Raw genomic sequence first — 18,138 nt, 5'->3', positions numbered from 1 at the left:
CTCAATCAGTGTTTCAAAAGCGGAAAGACGGAAAACTTTCAATATTATAGTAATACCAACTGACAGGGTTCCCTGTATAGTTTTACAGCATTACTTGAGAAAAAATTACGTAGGCTACTGTACCCTATATCCAAAGCGATATTGAATCGAGATTGAAAATTAATCGAATCTCAAACCTGGAAATTAGTATCAAAATTTATCGTGAATCATGGAATTTGTGTCAATACCAGCCCAAATGTAGATGTATTTAATTATTCATAATTTCTGGATATGTTCAGCCTGCCTAAGCAAGATATATGTAAATGTTGGTTGTAATGTTTAACAAGACATAATCTTACTGAAACTGTTTGATTTGTAAGTGGACTTGTTTTAAAGTATTGGCAGAGTCACAGTATGCAGCATGACCAGCAATGTTGTTGTTTGTTTGTTTTTTAATTAAAATAAATTGTAAATTGCACTTAAAACTATATCCAGATATCTTTGTTATAGCTATAATGACTTTTGTAAGCATTTTACTGGATTGTGACTGAACAGGAAATTCAGTGCTGAACTGAAACAAGTCTTGTTAAAAGTTAATATTGACACATGAAAATGTTTTTGAAGCAAGCTGCAAATTGGCAGACACCTGTGGTTCTCGGATTGTAACCACACAACACGTACAAATTTCATTATGTACACAAACCCAAATGATAGGTGTTGTGACGCCACCTAGTCAAGTGCATCACTGTTCTCAGTTTTAAAAGAAGCTGCGCTGTTCTCATCCAGTCTACGATCAACAGCAACCGTATTTGAGGAACATTCAGCTATTTTCTTTTGGAATGATGGTGCAAACTGTCCAAGCAACTGGCTCATTAAACAAATATCTGTGTTCCTTTATTTTTGTTGATAGAAGGTTTCCTCCAACGAAGTATTAGTGGTGTTTGCCAAGGCATTGCTCATTTTGCATGGTTTTTGGTTTTGAATTTGAACAAACTCCTAATCATGAGTATTAAACTTGCTAAGGTGCTCTGAGTGTCTATAACATATGCTGCAGTTAAAGACAGCATGAAACGGAAGTTACGATTGTCTTTTCTTCCCTATTGTGATGTATATTGGAGTAAAAAGGCTTCTTGAACAAGAAAAAATGAAGGGCAGGACTTGATTTTGTCCATGGGGAGATGATTGGTTGTGGTTTGCTATTGGTGGATGTCATGTGAGTGACAGGTTGTCCCGCCCTCACGCCAGTAAACACGTCATCACAGAAGAGAAGAGATGACGCTGCAAAAGGGAGAAGTTATTTTGATTAAAGATTATGAAGGAACATGAATTTAAAAAAATTTGTATGCACGGATGAATCATTTATAATAAACACTGAAATATTCCATTTAAAAAAAAAAAAGAATTATTCACTTTGATTTCATGCCGACTTTAATGTGCTGGCTTTTTCCAAAAATATTGTGACGTATCAGATCATAATATCATGGTACTCAATGAATACTATATACATATACCAGGGTATTCAGATGATACGGGTCCAAAAAAAAAAATTATTTGCATGCCATAGAATGCCAATTCATTGATCTGATTCTTATGTAAATGCTGTATAGCCGTAACAGTGTTTGAATTGTATGGTAATGCTTTAGTGGTTTATAACTGTAGACTTGTATTTACAAATGCTCCTTCTCAACAGGGAAAGAAAATACTAATAAACATAAGGTCAAAATATTACATTACAAACAAGGCAGAAAAGGCAGATTTGCACCCAATACATAATTATTATTAGAAATAAAAAAAAGTATGAGTTTAGCAAATGCAAAACTTGTAATTGAATTACAGTAATTTAAATTAGTTGTAAATCTACAACAATTATCAATATCTGGCTTTTGTGGTTAAACGGCTCTAAGTAAATAATGACACATTTTCATTTGTTTCTAAATCAAGGAGGTAATTTGGAAAAAGTGAAAGATTTATACAATCTGGTGTTGAAATTAGTTTCATTTTATATCAGTGCATGACTCAAATAAACAACAGAAATAATGATGCTGACAACATTCATACAAAAAAAACAAATGCAAAACAGAAAATAACACCAACATACAAAAGGCAGAAAATTAAATTCAAGGAGTTAAAAGTGCGTTTTACGTATATTGTGTAAGGCAACCGGGTCAAAATACGGCATTATATGAAAACCCTAACTATGTAATCAATTTCACTTATTTACAGTCATAATATTATATCAAAATATTGTTTATTTTCCATAAAGTAAAAATAGGCTCTATAAAGTCCATTCACATTTAACTGACTTAAAGGTAATAGAAAAACAGAATACCGAAACGTGATCTCTAAATGTTGTGTAGCTGAATCAGGTCAAACTCAGGTCCTGATTCATCTATTCATCATTCAGAGAATGTTTGCATGAAGCCTCTATGATTCATCATCACTCTCACTGTTGTTGCTCAGGTTTGTCCTTTGCACCTCCAGCTCCTCTGCGCTGACCATCTCTGGACTGATGGCGGCGTACCGTGTCCCATGAAACTGGCGCAGGTGTATCTACAGATTAAAACCAGAGTAAAAGTGCAAATTAAGCACCTGAAATCATAACAACACCAGGGGCCCTATTTTAACAATCTAAGCACATGGTCTAAAGCGCACGTGTCCAATCCACTTTTGCTAGTTTAACGACGGGAAAAATGGTCTAAAAGGGTTGTCCCTATTCTCTTAATGGGTAATGGGTGTGTTTTGGGCGTAACATGCAATAAACCAATCAGAGTCTCATCTCCCATTCCCTTTAAAAGCCAGTTGCGCTCTCGCCATAGCGGATTCGTTATTCACATGGCGGAATTTACAAGCGGAAAAACTGAACGAGTCTCCCGAGAGGAAAAGGGTCTGCTTGTGCGCGAGGTTAAAGGGAGCAAGCAGACCATCTACGGGACAAGCCATTCCACCATATCTTTATGTACACAATAATAATCTTTTACATTGTAATCCTTTTATTTTCAATATTTGGCATGTTTGTGTGCTGCAGCATGTGTGTGTAATAAGCAGAGTGTGCGCGTGTTGTGCACCCGCCTATAGGATAATGCGCCCTTTAAACAACAAAAATAAAAAAATACTGCGCCATTGACTTTAGACCAGGTTTCAGTTGGTCAATGACGCAGTCTATTTCAGTTGCCTCAAAATAGCAATGCGCCAACAATGTGCCTGAACACACCTCGTTTTCAGACCAGGGGCGCACAAATGGGCGCAAATGCATTTGCTATTTAAACAACGTGGCACAGGACATGAAAATGATAACTGCGTCGGGCTCAAACTAGCAAAAAACACTTGCGTCGTGCCTGGCCCCGCATTGCAACGGGTGTATGATAGGGCCCTAGGGCTAGGTGTGTCGTTTTTATTGCTACTCAAAGATTTTAAGCTTAAGTATCATAAAAGTGCTCCATATGTTTTCAAAACAGACTGAGATTTATGTTGTTATTCACTTGCTTTGTTTACTGCCAAAGTTGCAAATTTAACTTGTGTGCAAAACTGGAATATCGCATAAAACATCTGCGAATAAAGCAACATTTCCATCCCGTGTTCAAGAGAACAAAATAGCCACTTCCTGAGAAATGGGCACGATATCTGTAATAAAAACAGAAGTTGCTGGAATGGGGAAAGCCACTGTGGCAATTTTTTCCAACATCATGAATGACTTTCAACCTCAGAGCGCACAGATGAAATGCAATAAACGCTGTCTTGTAATCTTGCCTTCGGAGGCGAATGGTGTTTGAGAACGCAGTCGTGTGGGACAGTTCTGGAAGGTCATTACACCAAATCATTCGGATGACAGACTTTGGCTCAGGCATTTCAGAATGATCAAACCAACATTTAAGTTGCTGTGCAATGAAATTGGTCCACTAATCTAATCCCGTCCAGTCCAATCACATCCTCTGTTGAGGAAATTCACATGAGTTTTTTGCTACACATCGAGGGATTTATTCAGAAAATGTGTTTCCATGTCTTCTTATTGGATCCAGCTTTTTTTTTTTAAATGCAATAATCAAAAATTTGCATAAAAATAGGTAGATGGAAACAAAGCTACTGATAATCTTCCCTTCCAGTAAGACATTAACTGCTGCAACCAGATCATTAAGTTGTGAGTTTTTAAATTCGAGAATGAATCATTTAGACCAGCTTTTCTGAATTAGATAAAAAGAATGATTTGTTCAAGAATTAGACATTGTGTGACAGATCAAGGACAGCTAGGACTTCAATAACTGTCTGTTTCTCACACAAAGCTATCAAGCCTTTGTCAAGGCTAAGATTCAGAAACAAATCCGACTACTTTACAGGGTTTTTGCTTCTTTTTTGAAGCTTCAGATTTTCTTCATACATGTTCCACAGAAGAAAGAAAGAAAATCATTGGGGTTTGGAACAACACCAGGGTGAGTAAATAATTCAAATTAAAATTTAGGTTGAAATGTTCCTTTAAACAACTTGAAACAGTGGACTCACTTGTATGTACAGGTTAACTTCCGCGCTTCTGCACAGATAAGGGAAGTTTCCGCCGGTTTTGAGATGAGCTCTTCTAGCATTTGGGTACAGCTTATACATCTCCTCCTTTGCCTCATGTGACAGGGCGCTCTGATCAAAAACCTAAGAGAAAAGGAGGTCAAAATCATTTAAACTGTTTTTAACAGTTCACTAATTTTTTTGTTTTCTAGCCTATTTATAAAAAAAGACCTACATCCATTATGGTGACGGCAACATCCTTTATCTTGTGAGGTTCCACGTAGGAGTTTTGGCAATTCAATGTGAGTCGAGAAGCCAGTTCACTCTGGTTCAGGCTTTCCAGCTGAAGCACAAATAAACAAAGCACACTTTGTTGATAAATGAGCAAAGAGTGAGACAAATTTACCTTCACAGAAGTTCACACATCAGTATAAGATCTATTACTAACTACATCAATCCAGATCAAGCACAAGCACTAGATTTGGCTTGATTTAACTACCCAATAAAATATTTTTATTAACAAAAACGTTTAACAAAATCTGGGTAGTTTTTCATGTTAAATGTCCTTATGGCAAAAAATTACATTGATATTTTTAGGCATTTTTCTGTGGCCATTTTTTAATGGAGGTGGGTCAAAAGTTATAGAATCACACATAGTTACACTAATAAATGATGCCATCAAAACTTCCAAAACAGTCAGTATGGTAGAAGTACTCACTCTGTCAACCATAAAGTCAATTGCATCTGCCATTTTTGGGTCCACGGGTCCTTTGGCAAAGTTACCAAGCACAATCTTTTTGAGCATGAACGCAGGCATCAACCAGAAACTAAAAAAGAAAGAGAATGAGGAAAAAGTCCACAAGGACGGAGACATTACCACTGGAAAAGTTATCAGTATTCTGTAAGTCCTTACCTGTTTGCTGTCCATGTCTGGTTGAAGATCGATGTGTCACTAAATGAGTTGCACAGGACTAGAGAGTGAACTCTGGGAGATTTATGCGTGACTTCAGCGAATTTCTGAGCTAGGAATCCACCAAGAGAGGCACCGAACAAGTGCACCTGCACAGAGACAGAAAAACAGGTTGTGAAAGAGACTTGTGATTTCCCATTTTGCATGTATAAAATCAATTTCCCATACCTTGTCAAGTTGTAAGTGGTCTAAAAGCTTCCTAAATCCATCACAAAATTCCAGCAGATCCCAATAGACAGGATACTGGAGCTGTGTAAAGCAATATCAAGTTACGTAACAAAGAAAGCAATAATGTCAGAAGAGCAGCACAAGGGCATGTTGGTTACATAAATTGCCACATTTGACATTACAAGCAACCGAATAAACCCTATTAATTAACAAATATATTTTATAGCAGCCAGGTCTCTCTAGTTGATATGTGAGAGAACATACCGAAATGACACGGTAGCCCCATCCGGAGAGAGCCAGAACCTGCTGGAAGAAAACCTCTGCGGTGCCGCTCACGGGTGGGAGGAAGATAATGGGACATCTGATATTTTTCGGCCCAGCATCATACAACGACCAGACTTTGCTGTCATCATCATCCACAATTATCTAAAGACACAAAGGCAGAAACTACATTAGTATCATATGACACAGAGAAGAAAAAAAAAACATAATTTACATTTGGTACAGCAGTTCTATGATTTTTTTTTTTCTCGTTTTAATTCTACTTTCTTGCATGAAAATTAAAAATGACAAATGACAGTTAGCATCCTGTTTTCAGCCTTAATTCAAATTAAAAAGATGAGATAGATAGATAGATAGATAGATAGATAGATAGATAGATAGATAGATAGATAGACTTACTCTTTTCAGAGGTACAGTGCTTCTGAACCAGTTATAATCAGGAGATACTCTTATCTCCTCCATTGCTGAAATGCAAATTAAATGTTTGATTAAAAAAGTGCAAGCCTTTCAGAATAACTGACATGACCAACACAATGCTTGTAATTTAGATGAAAAGAAGAAGTATTCAGTGAAATTTCATTTCATGTAAAGAAAAAAAAAGTATTGATTTTACACCCCTTTCATGTATTTCAACATAGAAAACATGTGACTAGAGTACAAAATGGTCTAGTGAGTTAATGCGACAACTGAACATACATACACAATTCCCGCAATAACACTATATAAAAACGATGGTACCTCTAAAATAATTATCATATTCAGGAGACCATTTCGAGCAATAGATAAGAAAATGTTACCGTGTCGAATCATGAAATAAATCACCTTTTAATGCCTTTCATCCACAGGTTTTAAAAAACATTGTATCCTTTCGCTACATCACATGACAGCAGCTTCCGCAGCCAGAAGCAAACGATTGACTGTACACGATCACACCAGCCAATCAGCGACTGCTAACTGCGCGCGTGCGCATTGGAGAGCGCTATTAAAGGGGTAGTTCACCCAAAAATAACAGAAAAAAAAATCTGTCATCTTTGATTCACTTTCGTGTTGTTTAAAAAAAAAGAAAAGAAAAAAAAAAAAAGATCTGGGAATATTTAAATGCTATGTAGATTGAAAAGTTTAATTTATTTTTAGTAATTGTGTTCATCTTGAATAAGATAATAGCAGGTGTGCAATCACACGTACACGTTGTACTTTTCTCTGTACACTCTGTAACGTTACAGTGTTACAGGACAGTTATTTATGTCTGTGGTGGGGAGTGTGTATTGGACCGGTGCGCAGTGTGTCGTAATTCAGTGTTACATATTGATTCGATTGATTCATCGATTCATTTGATTCGCTGGTGACGCAATTTATTCATTGACTAGCGATTCACTGACCCGTTTGTTTGAATCTTCGCAGATGGATTCACTGACACAAATGATTCTCTGTCAGAATGATTCAGTGATTCAAGAGTGTCATCAGTTATTTACTTGTATCACAGTACCTAGTTCCGACAGCAGTGTGTGTTTAGTTCAGCAGCTTCCAAAATAGCGCTTTTCGTATATTAATATGTTTGATTGATTTTTATTTAATTCGCAGATTCTGTGTAAGTCATTTATTATTGTTGGGCCTATATTGAATGGCTTTCAGCGGGTTAGCTCTCAGCTAGCGCTATCCTCCCAGCGCTCCTCAAAATCAACCGATTCAGTTCGTCAAAAAACAGAACAACTCTGAAACATGTCGTGTACGTGTGCTTTAGCAGCGAGAAAACTCATAAATTCTGCTCATAAAGGTAAGAAGAAAGTCGTATTTTGAGAAATATTGATGTTTTTTTGTTTCTTAGCCTAGTTAGTTTTGCTAGCGCTTCTGTTGGTGCGCTAACAATAAACAAACAAACCATAAATGATGTTCAATGATACACAAACATTTAACGTTACATCCACCCTCATATAGAAACGTATATTTAAATGCTTTATAAAGTAAAACATTAGACAGTTGTTGACAAGTGCATCTATTGCTGTAACGTTAGCCTACATATGAGAATTGTCTTTTAACCAGATTGTTTATTAAAATGTTCACCTACCTACGATAGTGATTTAATTTAGGAATTGTTATGATGTTTAAGGTGTCATATTTTATTTGGCTATTAGTTTTGCCTGTTTGTTATTTAAAATGGTTTTCAAGATTCATAAAATGAAAAATTAATAGTGGTCTTTGTCAAGACTCCTATTGTCTGATAAGAAACATTATTTTAATGGTTGGATATTTGATTGCTGTTCTAGTAAAGTGCACATTTTGTTGCCAATGTCCTGTAGAGGCACTCTAAACAACATGATAGTGATTTCGTAACTGGCATCATGTAATTGTTATTTTGAGTGAATTTCCTCCTGAAGGGTCTCATGTTTGTGTATGTGACACAGGAATATCCGGCTCCAGAGTCCAGTTCCTGTCACTGAGCCTCCCGGGAGCTCGTGATGTTCGTCTGGCACGCCGTATCCCCGTCCGGTCATTCTCCGAGACTTCTGTGTACTTTGCTTCAAAAGATGGGATGAAAGATGGAGACGGTGGAAAGGTACGATGATAGATATACAGCGTTACTTGTCATACACTCCCTCCCTATTCTCTGACAACAAGGGTTTAAGAAGGAAATAACAGCTTGCCAATGTAATTAAATTCATCCTCTTTCTGGAATTTATATATATATACTTGTCTTCCTTTTAAGAAATCTGTTGGTGAAGGAAGTGGAAAGAGATCCAGCTCAAATAATTCTGGCAAAGGAGGAAGTCAGCTGAGATGCCCTAAATGTGGAGATCCTTGCACACATGTAGAAACATTTGTTAGTGAGTACTTGATTTATTTTCTATGATTTATTTTTCTATTACCATTTCATTTCATTTTTATTTGATTTTGATTTTGATTTCATTTTTTTCGCATAATTGTTTGCCTGCTGTGTGTAATAAGGGATTACTCAAGATTATCACTTTTTTTTTATTACTGACCTTGTTTCCAAAGAGTTATGGATTCTTTTGGCCTCGGATGTTTAAGTAGGCCAGAGTGTTAACTGAACTAACTGTTCAATGCTAAAAATAAATCACACACAAGTTGCTTTTTCATCAGCTGGTGCTTTAATTAGTAACAAGGTTTAAAAGTTGCTTAGTTAAAAGTTAAACATTGAGATTGCATTTTAAAATTGCGATTTAAGACATTCTTTCTTTCTTGCTTGATTTCTTATTTTATTAATGTTGTTATTGTTATTATTATTAAATAACAGTATTTCGGTTTCAATTAATAATGCCGCTCTAGTTAAAAGTGAGTAGAATGAGTAACAGTCCCATTATTTTAATAAAATTACACTAAGATGTTATTTCCCTTTTGTGTAGCATCAACTCGCTTTGTGAAATGTGAAAAATGCCACCACTTTTTCGTGGTGCTTTCCGAAACGGATACTAAGAAGAGTTTGAGTAAAGACCCGGAATCCGCAGCAGAAGCTGTCAAGTTGGCTTTCCAACAGAAACCCCCTCCACCACCTAAAAAAGTTGGTTATTCATTTTACTTTGAGATTTTAAGGCAGTATAATCTGGTTGTCTCCGTTTTCATATACAATCTCTCTGTTTTTGTTTTCTCGCAGATCTATGCTTATCTGGATAAGTATGTTGTGGGTCAGGACCATGCTAAGAAGGTTCTGGCAGTGGCCGTTTACAACCATTATAAACGCATCTACAACAACATGCCCACAGGCTCCAGACAGCAGCAGGTGGAGGCGGAGAAACAGGCCTCCCTCACTCCTCGAGGTGTGTGAGTGTGTGTGTGTGTGTGTGTGTGTGTGTAAAACACACATAGAAGGTAGGAGCAGGTGTTTTTCACTAAACGGTTCTTATGTAAGATAATCACAGCCATTAGGAAATGAATCTGTTACAGGATACAGATTCAATTTGTGTCCTCAAAAAGCCAGGTTTCACTCTGTCAGCTGAAAGCAAAATGAAGAAGTGACCCTTTGGGCAATAATATGAGCAATCGTAGGGATGATCACTGCGACTTCTACTCTACATTCATTTCCTCTGAATATACTGTTTTACCCAGAAATATGACACGTTAGTTATGTTAAATAATGTCTTTTTAAGCATTCTGGTTAGGCAGTGTTTCAAATAACGGATATGACAGTTTGCCATTGTGTACCTTCTTGAATTTTCTAATCTTCTCTTTCAGAAGCCAAAATAACCTCCATTGTGATGTGTACTCTGTCCATCTAATCCAACAGCAGCATTTTATGATATCTGTCATCTTTTGGCATTTGTACAATTCAGAAGCATTTTTGCAGCAGAGTTTACTTAATTGGTCAGGGTTTTTTGTAACTGTCCTCCTTTCTCTGTAGAGCTAGAGCTAAGACGACGAGAGGACGAATACAGGTTTACAAGTAAGTGTATGTCAACATCCATAATCTTATTGTCCATACAATATGTCATTTAAACCATTTATTTTTCAAAACAAGTCTGTTTTATGTTGCTTCAGTTGCTTTGATTTATGTTGGGTGTTGTACAAATGCCAAAAAAAATCACATAGTCAATTTTCTTCATTTCCTTTACCCTTTTTCATTGTTGAAATGTTATATCGTTGCATAATTACGTAAGTGGCAATGCATGTATCAGAAAGAATGCTGTCATGTTTTACGTTTGACTGCTGGTTCATGTGTCGCTTTTGTCAAATGCAGCTTTCAGAGGTTTTTGTCACATGAAATCCCTGTAGATCCTGTGATTAGAGCAGCTGTGCACACTAAGCAAATTGACCTTACCAGTACACAGTGCATGATGCAACTAGTCTTTACTGAAGAAAAGAGTAAACATTTCGGTGCTGTTATAATTTAGTATTAATCATGTACTTATTTGCGATTTGCAAAACATTTATATTTAAAAAAAAATGATTTTTTTACATTTTCAGTTTTCATTTTAGATTTAGTTTTAATATTTTTTTATGTGCTTTTGTCATTTTATTTGTCTTTTTACTAATTTCTGTTTCGCTCTAATGTATTTTTATTCCTTTTTTAGTTTTAGTCATTTTAATACTTTGACTTAAACTTATTTTAATTTTTTAAAAGTTTTTCATGTTTGTCATGTTTTTATATTTGATTCTTTATATAGAAAGTATATATGCAAGTATATGTAAGTATAGAGTTTTGATTATAACTTTTTTTACCATATGACTCGTAAAGATATGTTCGATGCAAGTTGAAGCCGAATGGACATCATGTGTGGCATGCTGTCAATTACCTAAAAATATTTTTTGGCCCCATCTCGCCACTGTAGAGACTGAGAGCCAAAGCCTCGCTCTGGATAAAAAGCACCAATTAAATAGTAAATAAAGATTAAGGGTGTGTTGAACCCTATGACACTGCCTAGACAGCATTACGAACATATGCACTTTACACACAATATAGAGGTCCAAAAGTCTGACACTACATTTATATAAACAACTTTTGTATTGCAACAAACTGTAATGATAGTTTTTTTTTTTTTTTTCAGTTTGTTTTCTCAGTTGGTTGATTATTGTGATTAAAATTGCCTTCTAATTTTGCCTTCTAATCTTAAATAATACACATCTTTGTATCAAAGTCTTTTCAAGTGGTTTAACAAAAATGTGAGCTTTGGATCCTTTGATTCAAACCCTCGTTGAATGTCTTAGACCATTGTAAGTGCATTACTGTAAACATGTATTTTGTAATTATGATAAGTGAGGTGTTGAAACTGTTGTGGTAATTAACAGTGTGCCACTCAAAAGGTCAAAAACTTGACCTTTGAACCTGGAACATTCCTTTTAAAAATATTATGTAAACTGGACTAAATTACATAAGAAATAAGAAAATAAACGTTCTTTAAGATGAGTTTTTCAAAGATATATAATCAAGATTGCGGAAACATTCATGCATGCACTAAGCTTAAAAAATTCATAATTTATGCATTTTTTGTTTTGTTTTTGCTGCTGTTGTTTAATTTGTCCAGAGCTGCTCCAGATCGCAGGGATCAGTCCTCATGGAAACGCTCTGGGTGCCTCCATGCAGCAGCAGTTGAACCAGCAGGCAGCTCCAGAGAAGAGAGGAGGAGAAGTGCTGGACTCCACACACACCGACATCAAACTAGAGAAGAGCAACATAGTGCTGCTGGGCCCGACTGGCTCTGGTGAGACCGAAACACACATTCAGTGTTGTGTACGATTTGATAGAAGCCTTAATTATTAAACGTTTTGAGTGTGGTAATATGGAAAAACTAGAAACCTTGAGTTGTGTGACAGGAAAAACACTTCTGGCTCAAACGCTGGCCAAATGCCTGGATGTTCCCTTTGCAATCTGTGACTGCACCACACTCACCCAGGCAGGGTACGTGGGAGAGGACATAGAGTCAGTCATCGCAAAGCTTCTGCAGGACGCCAACTATGTGATCGAGAAAGCTCAGCAAGGTAACTTCCTGTGACATTTACCCACATGTATGAAATATTAAAAAATAATTTCTTCAATTAAAGTTCGATTTGGATGTTGAAATTGTTTCAGGTATCGTGTTCTTGGACGAAGTGGACAAGATTGGCAGCGTTCCCGGGATCCATCAGTTAAGGGACGTGGGAGGAGAGGGAGTGCAGCAGGTTTGTGATTAAAAATGAAGCAGATTCTCTGTCCTAGATTACGCACTTCAGATGTGTCACTGATATTCAGATAAACTTTGACCTAAATCACAAGAACGCTCACACGGCTGTTAAAGATTTACAGAAACACCGTCTGTTATTCTCGGAATCTCACTTCTGTATTTCTAGCGTACTTATTTAATCACTAACAAAAACTTGTGATGTACTCATTTTTGCTAAATCTGCCAATCGTTTTGTATGACTACAGAAAACAGATTTTAGTCATACCTAAAATTTTGATGTCTTTACAGAAAGATAAAATAAAAAAAACTAAACTGTGATAGTGTTTTTGTTGTGATGAATAACGTTACGTGGGTTTTGTAGGGTTTACTTAAGCTACTGGAGGGCACTATTGTTAATGTTCCTGAGAAGAACACAAGGAAGCTGAGAGGTGAAACTGTGCAAGTTGACACCACCAACATCCTGTTTGTAGCATCTGGAGCATTTAATGGACTTGACCGTATCATCAGCAGGAGGAAGAATGAGAAGGTAAGTTCTAAAAGAATGTTGACACATAACAACAAAGCTTTATTCACAAAATGGTGAAAGACTAGCTTGGTTATCTTACATTTCATATTTAATTTCCTTCAGCTAAATTATTCTAATAAATAAATCAATGGACTAACGACCTTTAGAAGTATTTATTTTTTTAGTATGGGGTTGTCAGGATTACATAAACTGCCATTTTAATGTTTTGGGTTTGCAAGAATTTCCTTTTTTATTTTTTAAGAAATTAAAACTTTTATTCAGAAAAGACTCATCAAATGTGACAGTGAAGGTTTTCAACCACTGTTTTAAATTGTAATAATATTTCACAGTATTACATGTTTTTACTGTATTTTTGATCAAGAAAATAATATATATATATATATATATATATATATATGATGTACCCATTGTCTTTATATTCCATATGTAGTACCTTGGGTTTGGAACACCGTCTAACATGGGGAAAGGTCGAAGGGCGGCAGCAGCGGCTGACCTGGCTAACACCACAGGTGGAGAGGTGGACGCAGTGGCCGAGATCGAGGAGAAAGACAGACTTCTGAAACACGTGGAGGCCAGAGACCTCATTGAATTCGGCATGATTCCTGAGTTTGTGGGCCGTCTTCCCGTTGTGGTTCCACTGCACAGTCTGGATGAGGAGACGCTGGTGCGCATCCTTACAGAGCCACGCAATGCTGTTGTGCCGCAGTATCAGGCTCTCTTCAGCATGGACAAGGTTGGTACCTAATATATATAACTAGAGGTGTCAATAGATTCAAATTTTTAATCACAACGAATCGCACCTTTTTTGTGCAATTAATTGCGATACTTATGCATACTCAATGTGAAATTAAGCATACTTCATTTATCTCGTATAACGCATTTATTTTGTCATCATTTGCTATATCCATCAAAGTAAATTCTCAGATTGAAGGATTATTCTCACAAAACTGGATTTTCTGCAAGCTTTTTGTAAATTTAGGTGTCTTTCCAAAAAAGGACACATGGAGACTCCAAAAGAATATCTAATAACCAAATGATATCAGGAGTCTTTATAATTCATACATTTATGCACACCAAAGCATACACACACACACATAAAAAAACATTACCAAACAAAACTTTTCAGAATTGAGTGTACAGTGTAACAGCAAAGAGCTTGTTTATATTTAGACATGTCAAGATGCGGTACCGAACAGGGCCACATGGAGATACCAAAGAAAAAACCCCAAACCAACCGCCTTGACATGACTGCATTATACACCTACTTCAGTACATTCAGAATTACTAAACACAGCAACATACACATGACAGATAAAAACATTATCCTGAATGTGTGTGGAAACAATGTGATTGTACTGAAATGTGTGCGCATAAATACAGTGTGTGATCAGTGCGTTGAGAGCGCACATAATCCGCTTGACATAAATTACGTTAATGATGCAATTCTGCATGTTTCAGTAATTTATTTGCGTTTAATTATTTTAACATGTTATGGGTTGAATTTGAATTGTATGCTGTGTAAATAGAAACTTCCCATTGACTTTAAATTAAGTGAATTAAAATGAAACCCCTAAAATTACAAAATAAAATGATAATAATTAAAAAATAAAAAAATAAAAGTTTTTGCCATTTTTGTTATCTCATTTCCTTTTGAACATTCATTATTTTATTACCTTTATTGTTATTTTTTAAATATAATAATATATATATATTAATATTTTATTTATTCAATGTGTTAATATAAGCAGATGATTTATAGTGCTACAAATTCAGTAAATATATACGGTAATACATAATGTAATATAATATGATAAAATGTGGCATAAATTAAAGAAAGTCATCAAGTGTTTCTCTAAGGATGTGCTGTGTCTTTGTTTTGTGTTAGTGTGAGCTCAACGTTTCGACTGATGCCCTTAGAGCGATCGCCAGATTAGCTCTGGAGCGTAAAACCGGAGCCCGTGGGCTTAGATCCATAATGGTAAGAGAATGCTGTTTTGTTGCTTGTATTGTATTCAGTTTTCCGTTCCTCAAAGGCATGCTGGTATAATCACGTGTGCTCTTGTGATGTCATAAGCTGCCATTATTTCCCAACAGGAAAAACTGCTGCTTGATCCCATGTTTGAGGTGCCACATTCAGATATTGTGGCAGTGGAGGTGAACAAGGAAGTGGTTCAAGGAAAAGCACCAGCTCAGTACATAAGGTGAGAGCTCACATGGCCTAGTTTTTTTTTTTTTTTTTTATCTTATCTGTCTACGATTAAGTTTAAAACCTATTCTGACTCACCTGAAACTATGGACTGTTTTCAGGCCTGAAGTTATTCTTTTTTCTCTCTCTCTTTCTGTTCTGAGCAGGAGTGGGCCATTTTAAGATAAAAATACAATTAAAAGACTAAAATAAAAATACCTTAAAATTGGTAACACTTGACAATAAGGTCTCATTCATTAATGTAATAACTAACATAAACTAACAGTGAGCAATATATTGTTTTACAAAATTTACGGATCTTTCTTATTGTTAGTTAATAAAAACACGTGTTCTTTGTTTGTTAGTTCATGGTGCATTTATTAACTAATGTTCACAAAGTACAACCTTTGGTTTTAAAAAATGTATTAGTAAATGTTGAAATTAGTTTATATATATATATATATACAATATTTTTAAATAATACATATACATTTTATTTTAATTATATTTTTTACTGAATAACTATAACTAACATTAACTAAGATTATTAAATGGTGTAGAAGTATTGTTTATTCTTAGTTCATGTCAACTACTGTACACTGAAAAAAATTAGTTGAATTGAATAAATAAAACCTTAAAAATTGTAATATATCATGCATTTAAAGAATTTATTTTGAATCTATTTGTAATTATGTAACTATTTGTAATCTAACTGTAATGCATATTGCAATTAAACAATTTTACCAAAAACTTTTTTAACAATATATATATATATATATATATATATATATATATATATTAATCCGTATACATAATATAATGTAATTAAAATCAAGAAAATATTTTATCTGCTCAGTATAATTGTTTTAATGCTAACAAGTTATGGTTCCTCATTTTGGGTTCATTAAATTACTTACTGAACTGTCGTTAGATTTGTACATATTGAGAATCTATAAATACACTTGATAGCTCAACTGTCCAAGTAAACTAACACACACTGCTGTCCTTTTGAATTTACATCCTAATTATTTTAATGCAACTTGGTAGTCATTTGAATTAGTCTCATTGACTCTTTTGCTCTCTCCACTCAGAGCTGCAGCTAAAGACTCCTCTGAGGAGGAGTATGACTCTGGAATCGAGGAGGAGAACTGGACAAGACAGGCTGATGCCGCCAAGAACTAAAAACTACAAACCCGGTTTAAAATCAAGACTTTTTTGTAGCTGATTGTTTGCCTACTCCGTTGTCCTAAGGGTCCATTTCTCACTCTACGCGCGTGATGATTTGTTACTTTGGAAAATAATATTCTGTGAACTTATGCCATCTCTTCCCTCACTTTATGTAATCATGGCTCAGAGAAATAAGTTTAAAGTCTACCAAGTCTCCCCTGAATCTATCCTCCTAAAGAGTTTTATTTTATTTTATTTCATTTTAGTTTCTCTTTGCCCTGCTTGGAATAAAATTACACATTTGTGTCACACTGGTCATGTGCTTGTTATAGTTACCGTAGCAGATATTGATATAAATCCTGACAACTTTCATAAAGTCTCCAAGATGACCGTACATTTTTGTAGTTGAACCACATGAATAATAATTAGAACCCCACCAGAATATGTATTTAATAAAGGTATGTTTAATCAAATTATGTCTCTGTATGAGCTAACTTTAAATTTGGCACACTATTTTTTTTCCTTCACTCAATGCTGTGGATTGAAGTGGGATTTTTAGATGTCCAGTTTGCTATTGCTCTCAAGCTGCTATTTGCATTATATTAAGTGTCAAGAAAATCAGTAACTGGCTGGAACTTCAAGGACATGCCTATTGTCACCTGAACAATGTTTTGTCATAATTTCTGCTGATATTCACAAAGTGGTCCAGCAATGGGTGTTTTATTTGTATCTGCCAGTTTGAAACAACTAAGTGACTCTGGTCTCTTTGAGAAGTTGCACATCAGTGACTGCTGTGGTTACACAGTGATTTAAGCTCTGTGCTGAAATCCCAGTGGAAATCATTTGTGATCTCTTCAAATGGATTTCTTTTGAATTGCATTGTTATAGAATATACTCGCATTAATGCAAAGTGGGAAGGGGTTACTTTTTACATAGAGAGAGTAGAAACCATGTATGTTTTTGATCCTCACCCGTCGAGTCAAAGGATATATGTACAAAAAAAAAATGTATGAATAAAATGTAAATATTATCACTGAACAATGCAGGTCTTCTTGTATTTCAATGAACACAACAATTATTAGTATTAGATAGACCAACAAAGAAACTAAATATCACAGTGTAGCATTAATTAAAGGCATAGTTCACTCAAAATTTTAAAATCTGTCATTTTATTCACACTCATGTTTAAAACTAGCATTATTTTCTTCCATGGAACCATTTAGTTTTCATTCATCATTTACTTTCACTGTATGGAAAGAAGACAAAGATGAATGATGATGGAGGCTGTCATTCTTCAAAACATCTCCTTTTGTGTTTCACAGAAGAAAGACCTAAAAGTTTATAACAACATGAGTAAATAATGCCAGAATTTCCGTAGGTAAACTTTTTTGCTGGTAAACTATTCATTTTAATACAATACAATGAAATGTTAGAGTTATGAATTAAATCGGCCAATACTATTTATTTATTGAACAAAGAGAGGGATATTATTGACAAAATTAAATATATAATTGTATTTTTTATTATACTAACAAATGTTTCAATTAATAGAATTTAAATGAAATATTATCTAAATAAGCTTTTCTTATATAGAATAGAGAAGAACAGAATATAATGCAATAGGTAATGTTTTCTAAGAGTATCTTATGTTTATTAAGTCTGCATTCATTTGGTCAAAAAATACAGTAACATTACATTCATATTCTGTTGAACACAAAAGAAGATATTTTGAATTCAAAAGTCAATGCTGGGGTCCATT

General features: G+C 35.1%; 2 protein-coding genes across 4 annotated transcripts; one reads left to right on the top strand and one right to left on the bottom strand.

Moving 5' to 3' along the window:
* Positions 1 to 433: 433 nt before the first annotated feature.
* Positions 434 to 6,861, bottom strand: spg21 (SPG21 abhydrolase domain containing, maspardin). Of its 2 annotated transcripts, XM_084110070.1 has the most exons (10): positions 6,713 to 6,861; positions 6,290 to 6,354; positions 5,873 to 6,034; positions 5,609 to 5,689; positions 5,384 to 5,529; positions 5,189 to 5,297; positions 4,706 to 4,813; positions 4,474 to 4,614; positions 2,427 to 2,529; positions 434 to 1,257 (listed from the first exon to the last, which is right to left on the bottom strand). In XM_084110070.1, the coding sequence occupies exons 2-10, from the start codon at positions 6,350 to 6,352 to the stop codon at positions 1,034 to 1,036; spliced, it is 1,137 nt and encodes a 378-aa protein (XP_083966196.1). In that variant the 5' UTR covers positions 6,353 to 6,354; positions 6,713 to 6,861; the 3' UTR covers positions 434 to 1,033. The 2 variants fall into 2 exon arrangements, with proteins under 2 accessions (XP_083966196.1, XP_083966197.1); XM_084110071.1 differs by lacking the exon at positions 434 to 1,257 and having other exon boundaries at positions 1,925 to 2,529; positions 6,713 to 6,835.
* A 258-nt stretch (positions 6,862 to 7,119) lies between these two features.
* On the top strand, positions 7,120 to 17,420 carry clpxa (caseinolytic mitochondrial matrix peptidase chaperone subunit Xa). 2 transcript variants are annotated; one of them, XM_084110067.1, is made up of 14 exons: positions 7,120 to 7,664; positions 8,293 to 8,444; positions 8,595 to 8,712; positions 9,253 to 9,407; positions 9,501 to 9,663; positions 10,245 to 10,286; positions 11,866 to 12,042; positions 12,155 to 12,319; positions 12,411 to 12,499; positions 12,863 to 13,027; positions 13,458 to 13,760; positions 14,913 to 15,005; positions 15,122 to 15,228; positions 16,304 to 17,420. In XM_084110067.1, exons 1-14 carry the CDS (start codon positions 7,610 to 7,612, stop codon positions 16,392 to 16,394), a joined length of 1,875 nt encoding a protein of 624 aa, XP_083966193.1. In that variant the 5' UTR covers positions 7,120 to 7,609; the 3' UTR covers positions 16,395 to 17,420. The 2 variants fall into 2 exon arrangements, with proteins under 2 accessions (XP_083966193.1, XP_083966194.1); XM_084110068.1 differs by lacking the exon at positions 10,245 to 10,286 and having other exon boundaries at positions 7,300 to 7,664.
* The last annotated feature ends 718 nt before the right edge of the window (positions 17,421 to 18,138 follow it).

The sequence above is a fragment of the Abramis brama genome, assembly GCF_963993115.1.
Source record: "Abramis brama genome assembly, chromosome: 3".
Classification (NCBI taxonomy): domain Eukaryota; kingdom Metazoa; phylum Chordata; class Actinopteri; order Cypriniformes; family Leuciscidae; genus Abramis; species Abramis brama.
Note: the sequence above shows the minus strand (reverse complement) of the source record. Positions and strands in the feature narration are given on the sequence as shown.